The sequence below is a fragment of the Pseudonaja textilis genome, chromosome 3, assembly GCF_049901715.1.
Source record: "Pseudonaja textilis isolate UNSWEBS1 chromosome 3, rPseTex1.2, whole genome shotgun sequence".
NCBI classification, from domain to species: Eukaryota; Metazoa; Chordata; class Lepidosauria; order Squamata; family Elapidae; genus Pseudonaja; species Pseudonaja textilis.
In genome coordinates, this window is record NC_141992.1 from 62,473,784 (window position 1) to 62,501,415 (window position 27,632).

The 27,632-nt window shown below is 39.7% G+C and overlaps 1 protein-coding gene across 5 annotated transcripts in view; it reads left to right on the forward strand.

The window, feature by feature from the left end:
* The first annotated feature begins 292 nt into the window (after window positions 1-292).
* The window catches only part of ACOT11 (acyl-CoA thioesterase 11), an 88,970-nt gene continuing 61,630 nt past the window's right edge, over window positions 293-27,632 (forward strand). Inside the window, exon 1 of one of the 5 annotated variants that reach the window (XM_087929952.1) lies at window positions 293-317. In XM_087929952.1, coding sequence (XP_087786078.1) covers window positions 315-317 — 3 coding nt within the window. In that variant the 5' untranslated portion in view covers window positions 293-314. Of the gene's footprint in view, window positions 318-23,286; window positions 23,564-27,632 lie in introns of those variants that run through there. The other 4 variants (XM_087929956.1, XM_026707149.2, XM_026707150.2 and 1 more) reach the window with 4 other exon arrangements.

Below are 27,632 nucleotides of genomic sequence, written 5' to 3' on the forward strand. Positions count from 1 at the left end.
GACCTTTCCTGATTTACTAGTTTTGAAATCCCTGCTCCCTGCCAATTCCCCTTTTTGAAGGAACGTGCAAACAATGACAAACGAAATGGCTCTTAGATTCATTTATTTATTTCATTAGAAGCTCACGCTGGACTTCACAGCTATCAGAATCTTAACATGTGTATGTTCTGCATTATTTGTTCAAGGGATCAGTAAAGAGGAAAGCAAGCCTCAGCAATGCTACCCACTCCAGCTACTGGTAATTTCCTGTTTACTAGAGCAGCTGCAGGGACGATTTTACGAACCTGGGGTGGGGGTGGGAACCCAGTTATTTAATGGTGAGCACAATAACTTTTCTCTTTGCTATGCCCCTCTAGCTCTGTCCTAAACACTCTTTTGCTGGGTGAAAGATCCTATAAATGTTTACTTTTCCTTCTCTTTAGAAAATGAAAGGTCCTTGAAGTTTTTAGCAGTGTGGAGCAAATGCTATGGCCTCTTTTGCCCTTTTAAAAAAAAATCAAGTAGTTAGAGGAAGAAAGTAGCAATCTGCTTGCAGCTCCTAGGTATGCATAATTAATACAGTTTTTTATTCATAAAGAATAAAATAATTGGGAGGTTTCTTTTAAAAATAACAAAACTCTTGGCTTACAACCCGAGTGCAGAGCTATTGTGATCTTAGTATCTTGAGAGGCAGGCAATAAGTCATGACAACTTATTCACCTATTTTATAAAAGCCGAACAACCAGAGAATATATTCCCAGGAATAAGCATGGTTAAGGCTCCACCAGATGTCTTTTCCCTCGTTTTTTTTCCTCTCTCCTTATACTTGTATTTTTCACTTAATTGTTCAACCGGTTGCCTTTTCCTCCCTTGTGCCAGACATACATTTGCCTCTTAAATGCAATGGATCCTGGCACGTTGTGTTCAAAATTGTCTAGTCATGTAATCTCTCTGAAAATCGGCAGAACGGGCAAAAAAAACCCAAAACCACCTTTTATTACTCCTTATTTTTGTTGCCTCGTTTTGAGCTCCTTGGCTTCTTAGCCTATTTATCCAAATTTATACTTCCTCGGCTTAAGCCTTCCCAATACGAACACAGCCAGACTTTCTGGCAGAATTAACCCTTCGCGCTAGTCAGGAAGGCAAGTTAGCTCTGAGGGACGCGCAGGTATGTGGGGGGGCCCCCAGGACGCGCCTCCCTTTTTCCCGCTTCACAGGAGAAAAGCGTGTGTGAGAGAGAAAGAGAGAGTGGGTAGGTGGGCTGAAGAGACGCAAGTCTGCTTCAAACTTGAATGCGGGCGCTGCGCTTTTCCGGAGAGGGGAGCCGCAAATCTCGCGACTGCGGCTGCTATTCCTGCCGCAGCACACGCAGGGTTACAGAGACGTGTGTAGAGAAACGTCTCAGCAACTCTTGTGTGGAGCAGGGAAAAGGGAGGGGGAAGGCGCGGGGGGGAGAAGAGCAGGGGCATTTTGAAACTGCTGGCTGCCGTCTGCTGATTGGCCGAGGCGAGCGTCTCAGCGTTCCAGCCATGGAGCTCACCTCCCTCCACTCTGTCCATCCCGGAAGGAATTTCCTTTGCTGCTTGATCTATTGTTGTTGTCGGTGGTCTTTGCTGCGTGTTTTGGTCAGATCAAGTAACCATAGTATCAAAACTATTCCCGGAGCCTGCACAATTTTTATACGAAGAAACCTTGTCCCTCTTCCCCGCACGCCTCTTAATGATGATTTCATACCATGCTTGGGTGGAGGAAGGGTGGGTGGGTGGATGGGAAGAATACCCCCCCCTTTCTCAATGCAGAGATGGCTTTAATCAAAGGGCTCCGTGGATAATAGTTTTCTTCCTCTTTTGTAAAGTCGTGTCTTCCCCCCCACCCCCACTGCTTACAAGCAAAGCCAATTTCGGCGTAAACCTTTATTTTTCACTTTCACGAGTGTCAATATTAATGAGATTGGTTTTTTGGGGGTCGTTTGGCTATACTTCTCCCCCCTCCCGTATTGCAAGTGGGGACTGTAGCGCAGAACACATCGCCCCCTCCCCCCGGCCCGGCCTCTCCGTCTCCCTTGATCTGCTGCAAACGTTTTGAGTTATACACGGTCGCCTCCGTGGGGAAGAAACCATTCATTCATCTGGAGAGGTTCAGCGCGCGCGCGCATCCACACGCACACGCGCTCCCGCTTGAGGAGCCGCTCCGCCGCTTGCTATTTGTATCTTCTGCTGGAGCTAAATATTAAGGTTAGGAGAAGGCTGAGGAGAAAACCTTGGGAGAAAAAGACTCCCTGCAGATTTGGGGCCGAGATTCTGATCTTTTATATATTTATTTTATGTAACGGGGAACGGCGCTACGGTGAAGAGGTGTGTGGCTTTGTGCCTACTGTGTGTGTGTATATATATGTATACACACACACATACGTATTTTCCCTTGCATCTTAACTTGCGAGATCTGGCGAGAGAGCCACTCAAACGCACAACATAGACCCACACCACCTCACATCAAAACGAACGGAGAAGGACCGTGGGCATGATGACCCTTCTCTGTTGCCACCGATTTTCTTCACCGCGGCGCCTTGGGGAAGAGGGCAGGCTCGACGGTAGAAAAACCCTGGCATTTTCTGCTTTGTAACAGCGGCTCTCTTCTTCTCCCTGGGGCTTTGCAACGACTAATTCCTCCTGAGGCTGACATTTGGCACTTTGGGAGGGAGGAAAGAGGATGCAAAGCTGGGGATGAAAGGCGGGGTGGCAGCAGCGGCAGCGGAGGATATTTCTGAGAACAGGAATACAGTATATTCTCTGTGAACTGGACTTGCCGTAAAAAATAAATAAATAAATAAATAAAATCTCGGAGCAACACTGCCCCCTAGAGACCCACAGGCCGCCCTGCACCCATGACCCGCGGGTTCGCCACCCTCAAAGAAAATGCATTTCATTTCCTAATTCTCGGGGAGCGGGAAAGGCTCGCTATTGAGCTCGTGGGAGGGGGGAGGTCAAGAGCGGGAACTAATCCTTGCCGCGATGTCCCCGGGAGCCCCTTTTCAAGCCCATGTGGGGCCGCCGCGACTAATTTGACTTTCTGAGCAGTCGTCGTCGTCCTTCCCTCAACTGGTTTATAGAGCCCAGGAGATTGGGGGACGGGAAGGCAACGGGGAGGAGGGGGTGAGGGCGGAGGCGGGGGGAGCTACACCTAGACGCCTCCAATGAAGCAGGTCTTTATTCTCTCTAGGAAGCTTTCTTTGTCTTGCAGAAATGATGTGGATCCTACAACGGATCCTAGCTTACCTCAGTCATTTCATGCAAGATAGGCCAGAGGTTGCCGGATGCAACCCGGATGGTGGTGGTGGTGATAGCAGGCAACAAAAGACTTTGGGAATAGTAAAGAGAAGGCGTCCCTGTTTCTGGAAGACCTTGGGCAATGCTAGGGAGGAAGCACTGTGCTGCATAGAGGTTGATCACTCCAAAGGTGGTCGCCCAGGTCTGCGCTTGCACCCTAAACATTACTGGGCCTGGTAGTGAGGAATTCAACCTGTTTCATCAGAGAGCCAGAATTATTAGCACAGCACAGTCCCCTGAAATCTGATTTCCCTGCAAAGCAGCCCTCCCTCATCCATGCTGGTTATGCTAGGAACTACTTGAGGCCCTTGGTAATAATAATAATCATTAGCGTTGTTCTGGAGCTGCCAGAGTGGCCCCTGCTGGCCTAAAAGAATTGCAGGCCGTACAATTAACCACCTCGCTTCCTTCAGCGCTTTCCAGAATACGTTAAAAACTCTTTTAAATTCTGAAACTGTTTTTATTTTGCTGCTTCAACCCGATTGGCTTTGTGAGAAATATATCGTAAGACTTTAGAGTGAGAAACCCCGGGGGCTTCATCCAATTTAGGATGATGTCCTTAGCGGAATCCAGATTGTTTCCCAATTAGGTTCATGATTGTCCTCCCAACTTGCATATGTAGCAGTGATTCTCCTGTTGAATTCTGATCCCATCCTGAACTCTTCTAGTTGACTGCAGGACCCGATGTCTTCATACATTGTATTAGTGTTATCTAAATCTCCCTCTAGATATGTTGGATTATGACTCATCTTGAGCCAGGATTTCCAGGGTTCCAATTGAATGGAGATGAACGATGTCTTGTATTTTCCATTTTTGTCTTTACTGTTGAAGCTGTTGGCTTCAAAACCGTTTCAAAGTCTGGGGTGCCCATCAGAAATTGTTCTTCTGTCAAAAAGTTTTTTACTTTTTAATTATTTAAATACATCTTTGCGAGAACAGTGTGGTTTCAGGTGTTTTACATTTTAAATCAATCATATCTATAATCACAAATGCAACTTTCCAACATCACTTTATTATCTATTATCATTTTTTGTCTTTATAGTCTCATAAATTACTTTGTATCAGCCTCTTTATTTTTATTCATTCTATATCTTCCTTAATCATATATTCTACATGTTTACAGTTTAATCTGTTCATATCATTTCATTAATCATTCAAAATTTCATCTTAATTTTTTTTATTTTACAGAGAAATTTTTCTTTTTTAAATTTTACGATGCTCAGCAGGGTATCTGTGAGGCTGCCCTTTCTTTTTATCCCCATAGCAATAGCCCTGTGAAATGCACGTAGTCCTCAACAACCGGTTCATTTAATGGCCATTCAAAGTTACAACAGCACTGAAAAAAGTGACTTATGACCATTGTAGCATCCCCAGGGTCACGTTTTTTACATTCAGATGCTTAACAACTGGCTCGCATTTATGACGGTTGCAGTATCTCAGGGTCATGTTTTGCGAGCTTCTGACAAGCAAAGTCAATAGAGAAACCAGTTTCACTTAACAGCCTTGTTACTAATTTAACCATAGTGATTCACTTAAAAAATGTAGCAAGTAAAGTTGTAAAATGAGGCAAAATGTACTTAACAAATTTATCACTTAACAAAATTAATTTTGGGCACAACTATGGTCGTAAGTTGAGGATTACCTGTAGATTGGGCTGAGAGAATGATCCCTCAAAGAGTTCCAGTGAGCTGTGAGGTAAGGAGCTTCCAGTCCCAATGCCCAGATAGCTAAATTTATAAAATAATGCTAGATTGCCCAATTCTTCTTTTATGGCATGGTTCCATCTTAAGAAGGTACTAAGTATAGCTGAGCATTTCACAGCAACAGAGTCCGTTTATTGGGTTTTTGTTTTGGTAAGCTGGCCAGAGACCCCGAGAATGAGTATTTATTTTTATTTAAATAAACAAACAAACATATGACCTGTGAAGAGATGGTAGAATTGTCAGGAGTGGTGAACCCATTGCCATTGAATTCCTGTAGGATACTTTGTATGCCTACATTGGAATACAAACATATTTTGAAATCTTTAAAACTTTTAATTTTTTTATTAAAAGAAAAACTCTTTCATAGACCACAGTAACTCTTTGAACTGAAACTTCAGGATAGCCTATTTTTAGTGCCTTCCAGTAAGGTTTTACTTCTGGCAACCTCTTGGCTGAAACGTGCACTTTTCCTGGCAATATTTTTAGAAGCGATTTGCTGTTGCCTCTTTCATAGGGCTGAGAAAAAGTGACTGGCCCAAAGTTACCAAGCTGGCTTTGTGCCTAAGGCAGGAATAGAATCCAATATCTCCTAGTTTCTGGCATCTTTAACCTCTACACGTAAACCCATAAATAAGACAGTGATCTTATAATTAATCCTGGACTTAAAGCCAGTGACTGTTAGAAGTTACAACGGCACTGAAAAAAAGTGACAAGATTTTTTTCACAGAACCGTGGCAGCATCCTTATAGTCACATGATCAAAATTCAGACGCCAGGCAACTGGCATATAGTATTTATGACGATTGCAGTCTCCCTAGGACCGTGATGGTGAACCTATAGCATGTGTGCCACAGGTGGCATGCAGAGCCATTTGTGCCGGCACACGAGCTGCAGGCAAACTTACCTCACTGGGCATGCGCTGCCTCAGAACTGATTTTCAGCCGGTTTGAGGCCTTTTTCGGCCTCCCAAAGGTTTAAGGAAGGCTTCTGCAGGTTTTGCAGACTGAAAACTATCCCCATTTCATCACTTCCTGTTTTCCGAAAATACTGGAAGTGACAAAACGGGGCTAGTTTTCGGCCTGCAAAGCCTACAGAAGCCTTCTTCCAGCCTTTGGGAGGCTGAAAAAGGCCTCAAACTGGTTGAAAATCAGCTGTGAAGTGCAGTGCAGGTAAGGGAGTGGCGGGGGTGGGTGGGTGGGGATTACATACGCATGCATAGGGGGTGGGGGCATGCATTGCCTTCTGGGTGCTGGCACGTGAGTGCAAGCATGCAAGTACATGCACAATTTTTGGCATAGGAGCCCAAAAAGGTTAGCCACCACTGCCCTAGGACATTGTCACCTTTTGCGATCTTCTGACAAGCAAAGTCAACAGGGAAGCCAGATTCACTTAACAACCCCATGTTATTAACTTTACAACTGCAGTGATTCACTTAACAACTGTGGCAAGGAAGGTTGTAAAATGGGTCAAAACTGGACAATATCCTTCCTTAGCAATAGAAATTTTGGGTTTAATTGTTGTAAGTCCAGGACTACCTCTTCAGAATGGGTACTTGTTATTTTGATTTGTACTTTCAGTGCTATATATATAAAATAAGGAGCAGATATGTTGAAATAAAGGAGAGAGTGATTGCAACGTGCCCACTTTGAAAGTGCAGTCTGCCATACAGACATTTTAGCATAATCAGGATCTAATCAGGGTCTAGCTTGAGAATTTGACCAATGTGCCAACAAATATAATGTATAAGGTAGAATTATTTCCTTTTAAAAATTAAGCCTTGAGTTTAAACTGTCATTTTAGGCTTAAATTAAAAAGGTGTGTTTTCTGTAATGATTTTTTTTTTAAAAAAAGGCTCTGCATTTCTAGCATCTGTAAACTGAAATAAACTATTTTAATTGGATTCATCTGTTCCAATATGACAAAAAGTAGATCAAACTCTTTTTGCATGATCAAGGTCGATCAAGGCCCCCTAGATAAATGGGGCCTTGAGTGACTCCTAACTTTTAAGAACAGCAATAAAAACACTGCTTCTCCCTTAACCTGTGGGCTGGAAGAAAGAGTGATATGAGAACCATGTGTGACAATTCCAGCACGGGCAGTAGGAAACAAATGTTAAGCACAAAGGTCTTTTCTAGTAAATAAATTGCATTTGGTTAAGTTGGTGAACGTCTTATGTTCTAGCTTTGTTTTTAATCGATCCTGATTCCTTAAATTTTGTCTGCCCTATTCTAGTTAAACAGTGCTATTTATAATGAAATGGATTCAAAGATGATTTTACCATGTACTTAGGGGTAAATAATGGGAGTAAACACTGGCACAATAAGTGCTGGGTTCTGTAGTATGATTAGGCTGATATTTTTTTCTCCAAATTTAATTGCTGCTCAGTAACGCACTCTTTAGTGAATGCTATGTGTTACTTAACCTAGAGCTATCCAACAGTGTGTACCCTTTTGCAATAAGATAGAATTAGAAGGATTATGCAGACTATTATGTGAGTATTATATCACAAGCCATCTCTAGGATTGTAATCGTGGGAGTCAATGCTGTCATATCCAATTGTTTTCTCTTTTTATTTTTTATTTGTACTAAGGTACCTCCACAGCTACGCAGGTGGCTTTATGCTGTTAGTTCAGGCTCCAGAGGAACCCATTGAGATGGATAGTTATTCACAGTTGGATGATTGTGTAGGTTATTCACTGTGGCTCGGTTGTGTAGGTATGCAGTTAAAAAAAAAATAGCACGGAAGTTGGCAGAGGAATCAATCATGGAAATCCTGCCTACTAATCCCCCTCGTGCCTGAATGCAGAGGAGTGTGCGCGTGTGCGCGTGCGTGCGTGTACATGGACAAAGTGGGGGTGGGGAGAGGATAGTGCAGAAAAACCCCACACCTTCCAATGGTTTGAGTTACAATGTACCTGGAAAAATAAAGAAATTGCAGTTACTAGAATAACAGTCTACAAGGATTTTCAGAAACAAAGGCATTCAGAAGGAAAATTCAGATGAGAGAAGAAGCATCAGGGAACTTGTATTGTGCTGGTGAGACGGGTATCACTGTGGTGGGACAAAAGGCAAGTGTAGCTTAGCAAAAATCTTTGTGCATATTTTGTTCACTACAATATTCAGTTGTTTCCAGGAGAGGGCAGAAATACATGCACAAGTTTAAGGCTTTCTGAACTGCTTGTCCTTTTCATCTGTTTTTCTTACCAGGCTGAGCAAGTGATCAATATGTTCCCCCAGAAGAGTGAAATTTAAACTGGGAGAACAGCTTTTTAATTGTTACGTTACTACCTTTTCCTGTGTTAAATGTAATCCTACTTGGATAATTGTGCACCTGATGAACGCGTAGTACTAGACCGTGGAACCTTTGGGGATAAGAAATGTGTTGGTCTTTAAGATGCTCTAAGTCAGGGGTCTCCAACCTTGGGAACTTGAAGGTTTGTGGACTTCCAACTCCCAGAACTCCCAAAGCTGGCTGAGGAATTCTGGGAATTGAAGTCCACAAGTCTTAAAGTTTCCAAGGTTGGAGAGCCTTGCTCTGAGTTATAGCGAGTCCTCGCCTTATAACCACAATTGAGCCCAAATTTTCTGTTGCTGAGCAAGACATTAGTGAAGTGAATTTTGCCCCATTTTACAACCTTTCTTGCCACAGTTGCTAAGGGAATCACTGGAGCTGTTATGTTAGTAACATGGTTATTAAGTGAATGTGGCTTCCCCATTGACTTTGCTGGTCAGAAGGTTACCAGGACGCTGCAACCATAATAAATATAAATCAGTAGCCAAGCATCTGAACTTTAATCACGTGACCATGGGGAATGCTGCAATGGTCATCAGTGTGAAAAGCAGTCATAAGTTACTTTTTTCAGTGCTGTTGTAACTTTGAACTGTCACTAAATGAACTGTTATAAGTTAAGGACTACCTGCATTTGAGAGGACTGGCAGAAGTTATATGGCACAGTATGCATCTCATGCATGTATGCATGCAAATAATCCTTTTAAATTAACTTTTCATTTCTACCTACTTCCTTGGGAAGGAAGTTCCCAAGAAGAAATATGAAAGATTATTTGAGACACTAGGTAGGAGAACAAAGTAAATTGCTGCAGAGTCACCTTTGAAAGCAGAAAACTAGTCGTGTTTAGAAATCAGTAGAAAACTAATAAAGCATTGCTGCTTTTTATTGGTTAAGAAGCATTGACTGCATAAATTGTCTTTTTCCACTTCTTGGTCTTGTAACATGAGTTGTGCTGCAAACTGAGGATATAACCAGATCAATCATATGATTGATTTAGCATATACTGAATAATGCTGTTATTGGCAGGAGAAACTCCCTGCTGTTTACCCACAGGGAAAACATTGCATTTCTAAAATAAGTGTGGTAATTATTTTGGTAAGATTTTACTTCGTTACATGCCCCCTCCAACATCTCCAATTGAATTTGTGCTAGAGAAACAGAGTAGCTTGTGTGGGGGAATTCTTAAATGTTAAAACTAAGTATAGATATGATGAAAACCTGGGGAACAGTGATGTTGGGTGCCTTTCAAAGTAGCCAGATCTTTAACCAGCAGGCAGAACTACATGTGTATAAAAAACTGCAGCTGAATTCTCAGGAGGCTATTGTTTTCTAATATTTACCTAAGCTGCCTGCATACAAATGTTCGGTATCCACCAGTGTTTTTCAGCCTCAGCAATTTTAAGGTGTGTTGACTTCAACATGCTGACTGGGGAATTTGGGGAGTTGAAGTTCACATATCTTAGAGCTGTTGAGGCTGAGAGACAGGGGTATACACCAGTATATGTTGTTCATCTCTTCTTTCCAAGTGCATGCATTTTCTCAGAATGCCGATAGCATATGCCCCTGTAAGTTGGTGATGTTTACTGAATGTTATATGTCATGCAGAACAGTCTTCACTACCTGAAAATTGTATCATCCATCTTATTTGAAAGCTGGTTCTTGCAATTCATTCTGAAAATGTTAGTTGTTCAGTATTTTTGAAAAAAACTTGTTGGACACATGTGAAATTCCAGGTAATCTGGAGTTGTAATGGTTTTGAATAATAAATTATTTGGTCTCAGTTCGTAATTTATGAATAATGGCATGTTGATTGAATATACAGTTAAAAAAATTTTTTTTGCACCTTCTGTTCTCATGTCTGACTAAGCAAACAGGTGATTCAGTCCTTGTTCTGTTTCAACTATGGTTGAATTGGAAGCTAGTTTGCCCAAGAACTAATTATGGTTTGTTCTTGGTTTATTATTCCAGCTTGCTAGGAGAATTTCCCAATTCAAAATTAAACTAATCTGGATTCATTATTTTGCTCAAGGAGAAAAGCCAGAAATCTTGTGCATTAGTGTTCATAATTAACTTAAGCTTTGAATGTGGATGCTGTGAACATCTTTAACAATATTATACTATATAAAGTATAATCTGCACTACAATGAGCCAGTTTTTGAGACAATGTGAAGCATATTCTTCTGTTTGTGTACATTTTTGTGGTTTTGGTGTTGTCTGTAGAAAACAGATCTGATTTGACTCATGACAATTCATGACCATTGTATAGAATCTTTGTTATTTAACAGAAAAGAAAAAAGAAAGTTATGCTTATATAGAAGGGACAACAGATCCAGAATTTAAAGTTGGTTAATTTCTATAAAAATGCAAAAGAGCTCTTTAGAATCTCCATATGTGTAACTGAAAAAGAGGACTAGAAGAACCAAGAACGTCCAAATGATAAGCCAGATGGGGTGTACTTCCATTTGCAATATGAGAGTTTCTTAACACTGACTTCTGAGTTCCAAGAAGTTCTTGTATAGAGCTCCGTAGATCAGAGGTGGTATTCAGCAGGTTCTGACCAGTTCTGGAGAACTGGTAGCAAAAATTTTGAGTAGTTTGGAGAACCGGTGGTAACCTTTCCTCAGGAGTGGGGTGGGAATGGAGATTTTACAGTATCCTTCCCCTGCCACACCCACCAAGCTATGCCCACAGAACCGGTAGTAAAAAAATTTGAATCCCACCATTGGATCAATTGTGGTACTTTAGCTCCTGTTCATCTGTAAAAGAAGATTAAAGTTTATGTCCAGCTTCCAAGAGCCTGCACAAACCCATCTTGCAACTTCTCTTATAAATATATGAAATGACATTACAATAATAATGTAGCATGGAATTCAAATCACGAGCTCATAGAGTGTCCTTAGGTAGCCAGCCCTTTGAGCTTTAAAATGTATGTAGATATGTTTTCATGTATTTATTCATAACATTTCTAGACTGCCCAACTTGAACAGCGGAACATGCACAAAACAATAAAAGCCAACAAGGCATGGGTCACAAATGTCTGGGGGATACTGTTCCAGAGGGCAAGTGCTACAACAGAGAAAACACCCTATGTTTAAGTTGTCTCCTCATTAGAGATTCTCAAGCTCCGAGAGCACCAAGGACCCCTAATTATCATTGTAGCATTTTAACTGTAATGAAGGGAGGCTTTCTATCACCTGATTAATGTCTGGGTACCACTAGCGCAAAGTGGTCCAACTTTGGCAACTTTAAGGCTTGTGGACTTCAACTCCCAAAATTCATCAGCCGATATGGAAGATGTCAGAAGTGATTAAAAAAAAATAGAGATGGTAAAACAGTTCTATCTTGAAATAAATGTAGTACTTATAGAATAAAATCTACATATGTACAGAATACGTAGAGACTGAGTTGAGGTACTAGAGTTTTAAAGTGAAGGAATGGTTGAAACCACTTCAAATTTTATGTCAAGCTTCTGAGGTTTTCACTGTGTAGTAAAAAGATGACTTAGCTATAACTTTTTTCCACTCATTCTTTGGTTTGGAAGAAATGTTACAAGTAATCAGTTGGTACATTGTACAGATTGATGGGAGACAGTTTTAAATAATCAGTTCTCTTATCAATGCTTTTTGCTGGTGGGGCAGTGGTTAGAATGCATTATTACAGGCAAACTCAACTCACAGCCTGGAGTTTGATTCTGACAGGGCACAAGTTTGATTCAGTCTTCCATCCTTCCGAGGTCAGTAAAATGAGGACCCAGATTGTTGGGGGCAATAGGTGAACATGGTAGACGGCACAGAGAGTACTGCAAAGCACTATGAGGTGGTATGTACATCTAACTGCTGTTGCTATTGCTACTTCTGTTGAGTGTGTAGCCTAGGTCTGAAATAACATCCCTAAAATACATTGTTGCCAATAAGTACATAAATGTTGACAGCCCTCAGTGAGATAAATTTATTTGTATCAGTAAGGAATTTGTAACTCAAGTTATGTGCAGGTATATATGTTGATGAGGGGAAGAGAAGGATCATGTTTTTTTTAGTTTATTTAAGTATGAACTAGCCAGATAAACTCATGTGCCATACTGTAAGTAATCAAGTGATAACAAATAAGCACTTGGGGAAAGAGTGCTTATTAAAACAAAAACAACTCCAGAGACAACTTGATTGTTTTCATTATAATAATACAACATGGGATCTACCATAGAATGTTGCATTTCTATCTTGTTGCTAAGAAAACAACATGGATGTACGATTTCCATTTTCTCTCTGTGTGTGTCTATCTCTCTGTAGAGATGGATGGATGGATGGATGATAGGTAAATAGATACTGTTTTGCATTATTGCATTAAGCGTATGCTTAATCTTTTTTTTAAAAGATGGTAAAACTTATATTTAGAAACCTAAGTTGTGTGACTCTTTCCCAGTCATGATGCTTGTTAATGTGGACAGAACATGGCATAATCCCTATGCACACAAAATGCTGTGTTTCAAATGCCAAGGAAAAATATTTGCTGTTCTTCAGTCTTGCTAATAGCAGAAAAGCAATGATTAAATGGTCTTTGGAACTGCCAATCTGTAGTTTGTACATTATTGTACAGAGACAGTCTGCCTTTTGCCAAACTTTAGTCAATCACTTTAGTATACATGAGATTTACAGTTCCATATATACTGACTTCTAAAGAGCAAAGTGCTAAAATCAATTTTGTCATGATGAGTTCCATGTTGTTAATGGGTTTCTTCCAGTGTTCCTCTAAGTTGCTGAATGAATACACAACAACAAGCTGTATTCTCTTCAAAATCTATTACCATATGCCTGACTTTTTACAGTTCTTTGGGCCATGATGCTCATAGAGTGGATAATTAGCTAAGTGAATTAATTGACATTCATACTTGCAATTAACAAATAGTTACAAGCAACCTGTTCTCTTTGGGAGGACTAAAATTTCTCAGGGACTAGTGTAAAACTACTGTAAAATCATTAAGAGTAAATAATGAGGGTTGATTGCCTTGTATGATTACAAAGGTTGTTTTCTTTCCTCAGCCGTAAAAGAATATATACTGTAAACAAGCCAGCAGAAGTTGGGGGTGGGGGGGTTGTGGTTGAAAAAAAAACAACACTATAAAATCTTCTGGAAAATGCCATCTCTGGAGAGATGTGCTGGATATGTATTCCAGATAGAATCTGAGCCAGATGGATGGCATGCCATAAACACTCTGATGTAGTTGCTTCAAGTGCTTCATCTTCAGTGGCAAAGCCAGTGTTTGCTTAACAGGTTTCCTGTTCAATATTGATTGCACAACAATGAAAAGTGTGCAGCTCTTCCTCTTTCTCTGGGCAATATAGCCATGCTGAAATTCTAATTGGGTAGGTGCTCTGATTGTTGAAGAATCTTTACGAGTCAAAAAGAGGGCTGTGAAAATATTTACAGACCCTTTACATCCCTGACATAAACTGTTTCAACGCCTTCCCTCAAAATGACCCTACAGAGCACTGCACACCAGAACAACTAGACACAAGGACAGTTTTTTCCTGAAAGCCATCACTCTGCTAAACAAATAACTCCCTCAACACTGTTCAACTATTACAAAGTCTGTACTACTATTACTGTTAATCTTCTCATCACTCCTTATCGCCCATCCCCTCCCACTTGTGACTGTAACTTTGTCGCTTGTATCCTTACGATCTACATTGACTGTTTCCTAGTATGATTTGATTGCTTATTGTACCCTATGACTATCATTAAGTGTCGTACCTTATGATTCTTGACTCTTGATGAATGTATCTTTTCTTTTATGCATACAGAGAGCATTTGCACTAAGACAAATTCCTTGTGTGTCCAATCACACTTGGCCAATAAAGAATTCTATTCTATTCTGCATTTGATTCTTAAAATTACATGCTATAGTAAAAGAATAGCTAGCTGTAAAAAAAAAAAAAAACCTACCAAGGAGGTAATATTTCTCTTTAGTGTAATATAATCAGGTTAAAATAATCTAACCACTATATTAAGGAAAAGTGGAAGAATCCAGACTACTAGTTAATTTTTCAGGAAACGAACACTTATGCTTAACGTTTTGAAGTTTACAACCTATCTACGGTATTTTTAATATTTGAAAGAGATGTTTGGAAATTAAAGGTAATCCTCAACTTACAACAGTTCGCTTAGAGACTGTTTGAAGTTACAACGTTTGAAGTTAAAAGTGACTTATGACTGTTCTTCACATTTATGACCGTTGCAGCATCCCCATGGTCATGTGATTTACATTCAGATGCTTGACAACTGACTCACATTTATGACGGTTGCAGTGTCCCTGGGTCACGTGATCCATTTTTGTGAACTTTCTGACAAGCAAAGTCAATAGGGAAGTCAAATTCATTTAACAACTGTGTTACTAACGTAACAACTGCAATGATTCCAGAAGTGGTATATTCAGCAGCCTCTGACCAGTTCTGGAGAACCGGTAGCGGAAATTTTGAGTAGTTCGGAGAACTGGCATATACCACCTCTGACTGGAGATTTTATAGTATCCTCCCCCTGCCACGTCCATCAAGCCGCACCCACAGAACTGATAGTAAAAAAAATTGAATCCCACCACTGAATGATTCACTTAACAAATGTAGTAATAAAAGTTATAAAATGGGGCAAAACTCCCTGAACAGATGTCTCACTTAGGCAACAGAAAATTTGGGCTCAAGTGTCATAAGTTGAGGACTAGCTATGTATGGCGGTAAATGAAGCACTTTTTCTCCTTCATATGCCAACGCTGTTCTTGGGTGTCAGCACGACTGCAAAGTTGTTTTACTTCACTAGTGTTATCTGGGGATACATAAGCATTGCAGATGCCCAGACATTCTCTTCAAAGCAGCTGTGTGAGTCCTCCAAAGAGCTTGGTTACTTTAATGCAGGCTTGTCCAACCCGCGGCCCGCGGGCCGCATGCGGCCCAGGTCACCTCGTAATGCGGCCCAGTGCCCACCCCAACCTTTGTGCCAGAGCTAGCGAGGAGGAGGAGAGGCAGGCGTGAGGCGGGGCGAGGCGAGCGCCACGCCAAGCAGCAACAGAAAAGGCGGGCACCGTCAGAGCGCCACCTCCTGCTGTTGCCGCTGCCGCCGCTGCTGCTTCTGCCGCCACTGCTGCTGCTGCTTCTGCCCCCGCCGCCGCTTCTGCCCCTGCCGCTGCTGCTGCTTCTGCCCCTGCCGCTTCTGCCCCCGCCGACGCTGCCACTTCTGCCCCCGCCGACGCTGCCACTTCTGCCCCCGCCGCCGCCGCTGCTTCTGCCTTCCAGTCCTGCCTCACCCAGCCGGGCCATTTGCAGGAGGAGAGGTAGGCGCGAGGCGGGCGAGCTTTCTTTCCTTCCCTCCCCCACCCCTGCAAAATTTGGCGGAAAATAAACCGTGATAAAAAAACCGTGATAAAAAATAAATAATTTTAAATAAATAATTAATAATAAATAATAAAAACATCTCACTAACTTCATTTCCAAATAAATTTAATATGTTAACTATGTTTTCTATGGGTTTTTTTGGATGATCAGATATCGTTACTGTTATTTTATTTTATGTGCGGCCCAAACCAAATTTTCATCTTCTAATGTGGCCCAGGGAAGGTGAAAGGTTGGACACCCCTGCTTTAATGCTTTGAAAATGAGGGAGATTGACTTTTACACTGCATGCTTTTTAGAAATCCTTTGGGGTCCCACCACTGACTTCTCAAGGCACCTATAAGTTTACTTATTATACCTACTGTATTTTTATATCACCAGAATCCAAGCACTCCTTGAAATTTAGGACCTTAAAATATAAGGCAACATTGATAAAAACAAATAGTAAATTTCCACTGTTTTCCATCATCAGATAGATAGATCAATCAACAGAGGGTCACCTCAGTTTGAGGCCATTTGGAATATGTAACTCCATCTTGGCTGAATTTAAAAATAAACCTGGGTAGCCATCCGTTTGATCTCAGAAGGGGAGGAGACTATTTTATAAAACATCTTTCTCTGCCTCCTCAACCTATTTTTTATGGAGTGAGAGCTGATAATATTCAAATCTGAATTGAATGTACTGGATAGTTATATTAAGAGAACTATAGATTTATAATAATTTATTCTTATTCTCTGCTTTCTGTTCTTTACCCTGTTATTGATTTCATAAAATCATCTGTCCCTTCATTCCAAATCAATGAATGCTGAGGTATCTTTAGTGTTGAACATTTCTCTTTAATAAGGCTCATTCTTCTTAAGGTTTCATTAACTAGCTTCTAATTTTATACATAGTTATTTTGAAACTGATATTACATTGGTTATCATTTAATTAAATAATGGAGAGGCAATTTTAGGAATATCTTACACAATTATTTTGTTAGCAATTTTACATTTAAGTTCCTTTAGAACAGGGGTGTCCAACCTTTCACCTTCCCTGGGCCACATTAGAAGATGAAAATTTGGTTTGGGCCGCACATAAAATAAAATAACAGTAACGATATCTGATCATCCAAAAAAAACATAGAAAACATAGTTAACATATTAAATTTATTTGGAAATGAAGTTAGTGAGATGTTTTTATTATTTATTATTAATTATTTATTTAAAATTATTTATTTTTTATCACGGTTTTTTTATCACGGTTTATTTTCCGGCCAAATTTTGCAGGGGTGGGGGGGGAGGGGAGGGAAAGAAAGCTCGCCCGCCTCGCGCCTACCTCTCCTCCTGCAAATGGCCCGGCTGGATGAGGCAGGACTGGAAGGCAGAAGCAGCGGCGGCGGCGGGGCAGAAGTGGCAGCGTCGGTGGGGGCAGAAGCAGCAGGGGCAGAAGCAGCAGCAGCGGCAGGGGCAGAAGCGGCGGCGGGGCAGAAGCAGCAGCAGCAGTGGCGGCAGAAGTAGCAGCGGCGGCAGCGGCAACAGCAGGAGGTGGCGCTCTGACGGTGCCCGCCTTTTCAAGCCTGCTTTAGAACTTTTTTGGACAAATACCATCTAGTCCTATGATCTTTTCGTTTTAGTCTATCATTAGTTTCAATTTTGGAGGCTAATTTCTTTATTTTATCATTTCAGCATAAGTATATGAAGTATATAGTTATGTATATGAAGTATGTCAGTGTAGGAACAAGCAAAGAATACACATGCATGGCCATACCAATTTCCTCATTTCTTTAGTACTCATTATCTTATTATCTATATTCTGTTTATTTATATAATACTGTATTGTTGATATTAGTAATGTTAGTGATTTATTTCTCAAAATTCTACCTGCATCCTTTATTGTTAATCTGAGGAAAGTTTGGGGAAACCAGGAGTGGATTTTTGAAAGAAGGGCTATCAGTTCCGTTCAGGTTTGTTTGAAAATGAAATCTCTGGATTCAGAATTCATTATTGCTTAGTATGTATCTTTTTCTCAAAGCTCTGAATAATGGATCTCAGGGTTCAGATAAAAAAGCAACATGAATTTTCTGAGCCTAAAATCTGCTCGTCTCTTATTTAAGGATCTAGAGGTTTTTGTCTCTTTGTTGTGATCAAAACATGCACTAATGCCATCCATGTAAGGAGAATTGACAATGACCATTTGTATAATCTGATTTTATGCTCCATTTCAAGATCATTTCAAATGAAGCACACCCATGTATTTATATGTAAATTGTTCCAACATGTTTTTAGTACCTAGCACAAAATGCCCCCTAATACTTGGAAGATAAGGCACTTCAGGGAAAACAAGCTTGGATATTTTGGCTTTCAAATCCTACTTAGATTTATAAATTTGACTTCATGACTACTTTGGTGCCAGTAGCAGATTCTATCTCACTATTATCTACCAAGCTATCGTCATATAAAGATAGCTTGGTAGATAATAGTAGTTAATTTATATGAATGTAAATTTATATAAATTTCTTCACATTAAAAAAACCCACCCGTGCTTTCTGTATATATGGCTTGTTAATAAGAAATGAGTTCATATACAATGCTAAGCCATAAAGCAAGATTTTATAAAGCACCATACTATAGCTAGGTTTTGGTATTAAGCCAATAAGAGCAAATCATTTCAGCCATTTTTTCAAAGGATTATCTATGATTATGAATTCCACTTTTAATTTTCCTTTTTTCTTGGATAGAGGAATTTTCTTGGATTTCCCATTTTTCCCATGATGACTTCTCAGCTTGTTCGCTCTCTTGCTACCTTCTCCTGCAAAGAAAAATCATGTTCGCTATGTTGCAAGAATTTTTTCTATTATGCATATACACCTATTCTTGGGAAGATAACTGCCACTTGTAACTCACCTTGATTATATTACATCTTGTCAAAAGCTCTTTCCCGCTTTCAAGCCGTACTCTGAGATAGCCAATCTAGCAAAAAAAGGCAATGTGATGTAATTAACTTTTTTTTATTATCCTATCTCCTGGCCCAAAAGTCGATGAGTAGATTTGTGTAATGCACCTCATAATCCCAGGAAATGAGAAATGGCTCTTCCTTTCCCATGCTTCTGATTGAGGATTAATGGAGGTACCAAGTTGGAGTGTTTCTCCTTACTCTATTTTCTCTTAGATACCCTTTTCATCTGCCATCCTGACAACCGTTCCACTAGTATTGCAATCTTGTAGGTCTCCAAACTCAGCAATTTTAAGACTTGTGAACTTCAACTCCTAGAATTCCACAGCCAGCACCCTAACGTTGCTAAATTTGGAGGCCTCTGCCTTAGATGGTCCTTTTGTGTGAGCAAGGTATCTCATACTGAGAAGGGAAGAGGTTAAATGTTTCTGTTTTATTTCTTCCAACCCAACAGAATGCTGGACAGCAATTGCACAATGGTAAGTCAGAAGTCCGTCCATCCTTCAGTTCTCTGAAAACAGAAGAAAATAGGATTAAATTTGATGTGAGGAGAAGAATTTGGCTAAAGAAAGACCTTGCTTGAAAATGAGCTTGATCTGGAGGGGGCCAGTGGGGAAAAACTCTCCAGAAACAATGACTGCTGCTGGAAATTAGGTTGGAAATACCAGTAATAGGTGAGATAGAAAATTATGCTAGAAAGAAAATGGGAATTTTTATGGGACCAAAGCTGGAGAGAACTTTGACAAATGACAAGATATAAAAAATTCAGCAACCAAATTAGGTCATTTATTAATTAGAGGTGATGTATTTCTAGAAAATAAAATTCCAGCTTTCAGTGATATAAAATCCTCCTTACCCAGAATTGTTAAATCATGCAATTCATTATCTTCTATATCAATCTGCTCCAGTTTGGTAAACCTGTTGATGTATGGACTTTCAGATTTCAGATTTGTGGCTCTCAGTCATGGTAGAGAATACTGGAAATTGAACTCCACACACAGAAGTCATCCAGGTTGAAGAAGTTTGCTTTAAATTATAAAAAAGAAAAGAGAATCCAGTTAACTATATGGGAAAAAAGTTCCTAAATGCATTTTAGGAATAACCTTATTAGATCAACTGAAATCATACAACAGTATGTATTTTTCAGAGCTTTTCTTAGCTTCATGAAGAACCCAAGTGCCTTAAATATTGACATCATAAGTACAACAAAATGAACTGCAATCGGTTAATATTTTCATCTTTGTAAATTTGATTTTTTTTTACTTAGTTTTTGTTAAGAACAGGAACTAATGTAATTCTTTGCAGATTGTTCTAATCTGGTCAGGATTGTCTTTTGGATCCAGATTCCTGGTTATGTAACCCTCTATTTATTCTTACTCTTGAAACTCATGCCAAATATATGCAGTCAGGCAACACCCAGCAGGAAGTCTCCAAGGTTGAGAGCAAACATCCAAGTATAGAAAAGAAAGAACAGCTCTAAAGAAACGTAGGCATATGGATAACAAACACAAAGCTTTAGAAGCCAAAGCCTTACTCTCCCATGAATCATGACAAAAAGGTGTGATTGCTTTATTCAATCCCCCTTTAACCTTTTCTGTAACTGAAATATGCTGTAATAAAATTCCTCAAAAGTACCCAGATTTCAAAGGCAAATGAGCCTGTTGGCTTTAGAATGTTATCCAGGAATTATTGCCTCCAATATCTACATCTGGCTTGCACTAAAGTGTGACTTGGTACAAAAACATCTCGTCTTCATTTCAAGATTGCTTGGAGAGGGTGAAATGGCCATATCTATGCAGAGTCCATTGCCAGAGTTGAACATAGTTTAAGAAGCATTTAATGTTGATTCTAATTTCCAAGAAATAATAATAAAAGTGTTTGTACTTAATGTAGTGATATTCAATTTTTTATGCATAAGAGTAGCCGAAAGCTTCCACTGGGCTATTGTTTTTAATTTGAAGTCTGCAAATTTTCCATAAAAAATCCGGACACTGCATGCAACTTAGTGACAATGTATTTAAAATAGAAAGCAGAAGTGAAGTGCATATTCGCAGGATGGCTTGTTCGCCAGCAAGACTTATTGTGAAATACTGTCTTATCCATAGGGCTAGACAAATTATGTGTTGTATTTCTGTGCAGTGGAAAATATATCTATATCCTTGCAGGGCTATTAAAAGACAACTTTTGATGCATTGAGGGTAACTTAGTTTACTTTTCATTTGCGTTATAATTACAGTCACAAAATTGAAAATGCTATTGCATCACTCAACAGAAACAAGAAGTAACAGTAATATGCAAGGGAATGCAGTGCTGGCATGAGTAATCAAGGAATCCAGTTTGACTTCATGGCCAATAGTGTTTACTCTATTTTGGCTGTTGTAGCACTAAAATAGTATAGCCGCTTCAAATCCTTTATCAGCAATAGCAGTAGAAAACTTACAATCTGCTCAGTAGTGCCAGACTTAACAATACGTTGCTGTCAGAACCTGGCTATCTTCATGGTTTGAATAGACCTTCTGTGCAATGTAGATCTAACTCCAATGTTTAAAAAACAATATGAGTCCTATTTCAAAAGAATACTAAATCTGTGTTTCATAAGAGTCCTGGATTAGACCTGACCAGGACTATGGTCTGGCATTTTGTCCAGGGCCACAAAATCTTAATATAGAAGTTGAGTGGATTCCCTGAAAACGACCTCAACAACCATATAATCACCGAAACCAGGTTATAACTACAGCCAAAAGTATTAGGAGAAGAAGGAAAATATTAAAACACCAAGTGCTATGGATAACTTCAAGCAGTCTTGGCATTGACTGGACATAACATGAAGGCGTGTCATGATCTCTTGGCAAAAGAAAAAAAAATCGTAGTTACTGGAACATGTTTGTGCCATGGTTAGGAAGACATGGAGAATAGCCTTTAGTTTCTTCAAAGTGGGGATCAGCAGTAAATACTTACTGAGATACAGTTCACCTACTGTACTTTAACTTGAGGTCAGTTAAAAATAAAAGCTGGTTTAGAAAGGTTTGAGGCAAGTCAATTCAGTCATTAAAGGTACAATCATCTTAAAGTAATGCTTGACTTTAGTTAAACATCCATTTTGTTAACTTGTTCACAACATGGGGAAACTTTCCATTGCTTTCTTCCCAACAACGTCCCAATCTCGTACTTTAACCTAAAACCTTGACAGTTCCGGTGGTCTTCCATCAAGTATTAATCATGTCCAACCTAGCTGTGCTTGTTTGAGATCAACCAAAGTCAGCTAGATATTGCCAGATTACTTTGTACTTGCTTTGCCTTACCTGGCTTGAAATGCAATTACGAGCACCTCCTTCTGTATTCACAAGTATCACTAAAGTCCATGAAACCAGTTCCTCATATCGTAACCTATATTCCTTTGTAGACAATGTTGACTTGTCTGCTCGCTTGCATGATGAACCCAGTTCTCTCTCTGCCTTTTTTCCTTTTTCTTTTTTGCAAGGGCCGACTATGCACCCCATTGATCGCTTGACAGCTTTTACCCGCCCCCTTCTCCAGCCTGTTGGCTACCCTAGAGAGCCTCTGCCAATCAATGTAGAAAATACACTGCACAATGGCTCCACAAAGTGGGGACAAGTGAATCCTTGTTCATGTAGCTTGGCAGTCATGAACTCACAATCATTCTGCAAGTGCAACAGCTGTGGCCTCTACTCCCTCCTTTGTTGCTCATTTATTGCATGTGCTTGGAGCAAGCCCTGGCTATTTGCAGGGCCTTTTTATTCTGCATGCCTTAGTTGTCTTTCAATTTCGATCAAAAGGACCAAGTGCAAACAAATGAACTTCCCCTATGTACAATTATGGTTTCTCCCCTGTGATTGCAGGTGCTATACCAGTCTATTGGGAACAAGATGCAGGTTAGGGGTTTCCATTCTCCCCAGTCAAAATGAAAAGAAATCTTCCCCTTCACTGCTTTTTATTCTAAACCACTTCCGTGGATACCAGGTGGGAAAAAAGGAAGCAGATGGTCTCTACTTTCTCCAATCCTAATCAAATTCCTCTTCCTCTGTACAGGCTTTACAATATTGATCCCAAGTTTGGGAAATTTACTAAGAGCCATATCATGGAAACTATGTGGATATTTAAGAGTTGACAATGACTTGATGGGACATAATTAAGGGCCAAAAAGATTAAAAAAATAAAATAAAACAGCAACTTCAATATGCCCAGGAGTTCCCAAACCAAGGTTTTCTGTTTTACTTTCTGCCTGTGAGTTTAAAAAGTGCAATATAAAGACCAGAATTCCTGGTTTATTTATTAAATTTATCTGTCACCTATCTCAATTGTTGAGCGACTTAAGGTGGCTTACAAAACTACAATATAAGAATACTAAAAACATTACAAATTAAAACATTAAAGTTAACAAAAAATAGATTAAAAGGAGGAACTAGTACATAAACGGGGGTCTTCTTACTAACCAATCAATAATGGTCAAAATATCTGAAAATTGCAAGGAGATGTCTCTTTCTTAAGAGGAAACAAGTTCCAGTAAAAAGGGGTTTTGTCAAATTGCTAGGGAGAAGTTTATAGGAAGTTCCACCTTAAGAAAAAGCTTTAATGAACTTCTTTTTTTCTTTTTTTTTTCAAAACGGGAAGTCTGTGTGTGTATTATATTGCTCCCTGGAGATCCAAAAGGCAGATTTGTTGTAGTTCTACTTCGAAGTTGGAAAGCTCTAGAGGAGCCTGTGCAGGGGTGGGAGGAGCCAGAGAGAGTGAATTGGAGGCTGAGTAAACTTCCAAAGTACTGGAAGCAGATGGCTTGCTGTTCCTTCTTGGGCAAAAGCCATTGCTTGGTTTGATCCTTCACTGCAAGCGCGGCTCCCTTATGTAAGAAAACCTCTTTGCAATATACAGTATTCAGTTTGCTCTGCTGAAGGTGAGCCTGGGGGAAACTGGGAACGGGGGAGAGCAATAGAAAGGTGAGGCTATGAAGCCACAGTTCTGCTAGATTTTGATGAATTTACTATTATGGTTACTATGCTAGAAGAATGTATATTACCTAGTGGAGCTAAATAATTCTTTCCTGATAAGAGCGGTCCTTTGGACATAAAACAGATTTATTTTTGGCGTGTTCTTTTTTAGAAGCAGCTTCTGTAAACCTAAAATGCCAACCAACTTGAGTTTGAAAGGTGTTTTTGTTCTTGTTTCTTGGCATAACCCCAACTTTGATGCAATAGGAAAACTTGGCAGAATGGAGGACTGCAAGTTTCCAATTCTTTTGACTGTCCCACAAGAGAAATATACAAATGCAACCACACACACACACACACATTCACATTTTTCAGGCTCCTTACTCATTTGCAACTGATTGATAGGGTGGATCTGAGACAAGGTGTGCAGAGCAGATTTTTAAAGCCATGATTTGCTTCTCATTCCTTGATAATCATCGAAGAATAGTACTTGACATTGTTTAGGTACTTGCCATAAGATATGCAGATGTGCAATTGTGAATAATAACGAAAAGTTTGAATGGTTTCTGGTTCAAAGAAGTTAAATTAATGGATTTCTTGCAAAAAGTGTATGTTCAATGTGGCTGGGAATAGCATGACCAGTTCACAATCCCCCTTCTGATTTAAAGAAGAATTTGATGTTTTGTAAGTGCTGTGTATGTTCTATTTTCCTTCTCTCATTTGTTGTATATCTACCTACAGGTAGTGCTGAACAAGTACTACTTATGATTGAACTTTATAGTTCTGACTGTTAAAGCATCACCACAGTTATGTGTTATGATTTGGGCTTGACCCTTGCAGTGTCCTGTAGTCATGTGATTGCCATTTGTGACCTTCACTGTCAACTTGCCACAAGCCAAGTCCATGGGGAAGTTGGCAGGAGGTCCCAAATGGTGAGCATGTGACATTGTGCTGGATGGCAGCATGGGATTTGCTTAATGATGATAACCAGAAGCGCTGGAACTGCCATTGCTAAGCGACTCAAGTATGTGAGGTTGTGTTTTAACAATCACATTACATAGCAATAAGATTCTAAGTCCCAGTTGCTGTTGTTAACCAAGGACGACTTAAATACTAATTCCAACTCCAACTTGATATACTACATTGATAGGATTTTTTTTTAATACAGGGGAAATATGAGACATCCAGGTTAGACTATTAGTTCTCCGAGTTGCTGAACTTTTTTCACAAAATTGAGACCAAATTTGCAAAACGTTTTTAATGGGTAAGCAGAAATCTCCATCTTGTATACTGCATTAGCAGCTTCCTAGTACTTATAAGGTACATTGCGGCGTTCTTTTCTGTTACGGATTTGTGCAGATGGAATGTACCTTAGTTTTAAAATAAGCCCTAATTAATATGCAAGAAAATGTTTTTTCTAAATCTTGTGGGTGCTTAAGAGGAGGCTGTGATGCCATTTACACACACCAGAGGGGGACAGACGTCAAGTCTCAGGCCATTTTTTTTTTTTGCTGCCTTCAAAGACTGTCTTTGGTGGAAAAACACCACAACAAAGAAGTGCACTTTCCAACTGATTTTATGAATAAAACACAAAGAAAGCATGAAATAGATTCAGTGCATCTAAAAGTTAAACTCTTTCCAAATACGCATATGGACTTCTACAAAACTCCTTCATTTTAATTCTGCATGCTGATTGTGATGTCACTGCTTTGACTTGCTTTGACTTTGGCCAATGGTACTAGGATAGAAATATAGGGTTTACAAAAATAGGGTGTTTTAATTATCTCTGCCACAGTATGGTGAGTAAATGAATCACAGCACAAGGAGAGAGCAGCTATTTGGCAAAGTTAGTTTCTGAGCAACTAAGACCTTTCAGTACTTCCTCCTGAAGAAATGCAGGAGCTTAAGTGAACATGTTCCTCAAACTTCACCCAGACAATAAACTCATGTCCTGTCATTGCCCAAACTCTTTAAACATTAATACAAGGAAACTCCTGTCCCTGCATCATGCTGCTGCTCATTTACACAATTGGGACTTTGAACCTTTTTGTTAAGCAGAATGACTTTTATGTTTAGTTTCTCAAGAACATTATTGCCGTGTGTTTCCCAGGTTATTAAGGGCACTGTGATCTGTGGGGAAGAGGAAGAAAAAGGATGAAGTGCAATGGAGATATGTACTGTATCTAAGATGTGGGTTTTGGTAGATTTATTGGATGTTATTGGTAATTACATTTTTAGCAGAGTAGTTAAAAATCTTTTGAATGTGCAGTGCTCTTACCTCTGAAGCAACAAATGCAGAAAAGTACAAACTGATGGTTGTGGGTTTGCAATATTTCTTTGTACATTGCATCTTTTCTGGTCATCTAAAATGATATATATCTAACAGTCTTTCTTTGTTCATTTGCTTCTATACCTCTCTGTGGGATTTCCATTCATCATAGGTCAACATTTTATCTCGGTAAATGTAAGTACGAAGATAATATTTCCACACTCTGCCCTTCTTATGCAGAATTGGGGAGACTCAGTCAGTTTGTATGTCATTGTCCCAAAAGCTGATGGAATTTTTTTTAAGTAGGTCAGGTTAATGCAGATTTACTTGTTACTATGGATATTGCTTAATTATACACCAATAATCCCCTCTGAGAATATCAGAATTGCTGCTCATTTTTCTGTTTTTAAATATTCCCCGTAAGTATAAATTGGGAATATATTAGAAGAAGCATAGAAGAATCTAGGTTAAGATACAGGTTAGAAAAGCAAAAGTCTCCCAGGTGGTGGCAAATAGTGTTGCTTGAGCTATTTTAATCCTCTCCATTTTTTATTTTTGTTCTGTCAGAAAGGGTGATGGAAATCATAACACTGGACCAGTCTGAAGAGAGGATTCAGGTCAATCAGCCTATAATCTGGAGTCATCTCTCCAACAGCCTTCTGCAACCTCTCTCACCTATCTATCTCCTGTTTGCATCCTTTTCTTATTCTCACATCTTTCTGCCACTTTGGTTTCTTTTGCTGTCGTCCATTTTTCTCTTCATCTGAAGTTCTGCTAGGATTCCTCTCCCGGATCTTATTTATCATTGCTCTGATTTCATTAAAACCCACATTTTTGAAGGCTAAAGATGGGTGTTTGACTAACTACAGTGTTGGTGTAAAATCCAAAACTTCAGTGTTACAGATCACTTTTACTCAGTGTGCTTGCTATTTCTACTTCCTCAGTTATTTATGTCTTTCCTATTGATTCCTCCATCCTCTGAAAAATAAATTTCTCGGCAAGACAAGTCTGGAATTTCCTGGTAGGATCATGCTTATCTGAGTTTGTGTCCCAATCAATGTAGGGTTAAAGTGCCGTCAGACTGTTTATGTGGGCTAGCTTGCTATGTACAGTCAATGACCAAAATTCTTGTCCCAGGACTTGACCTACTTACTTTACAGGTACTTTCCATTTAAAGTGCAAATGCTGGTGAACTGAACTTTTTCACAGTATCTCTCTCTCTCTCTCTCTCTCTCTCTCTCTTTTTGAGATTGCTGCATTCTTCTTTTCCAAAAGATTGGATGCAACGTTCAGTGATCTCAAGCAAAAGAGATTGGAGGTCTAGGACTCTTCTCACCCCACCCCCAGAACAGATCCAGCCTTGCTCCTGCTGCATCCCACAGTGGCTTGATCTTTTATAGCTATTTGGGGAAGCACTTTATAACCAGAAGTGTTTAGGGAGCCATACGGAAAGGTTGCTTAATAACCTAAAGTAATATATATATATCTGAAGGAGATAACAACCTTCAAGATAACTTGATTAAATACACACTGTTAAAATAGGACAAAATATGTATGGCAATTTGTGAAAGCTTTGGCCTCTTACGTCAGCCTTTATAACTTTCCCCATCCATTGATTTGGGAGGGGGGGTGAGAGGAGGAGGAGGAAGATACTTTACTCCAATATAATTGCCATTTTAATGTTTTAGACATAACTTTGATAAGATGCCACTCCAGAACAAGTGACAATGTGGAAAGACAATGATGGTCCTTCTTGTGTATAGAATTAAGGTAGCCAAACCAGTCCCTTCTAGCTTTTTGGGACAATAG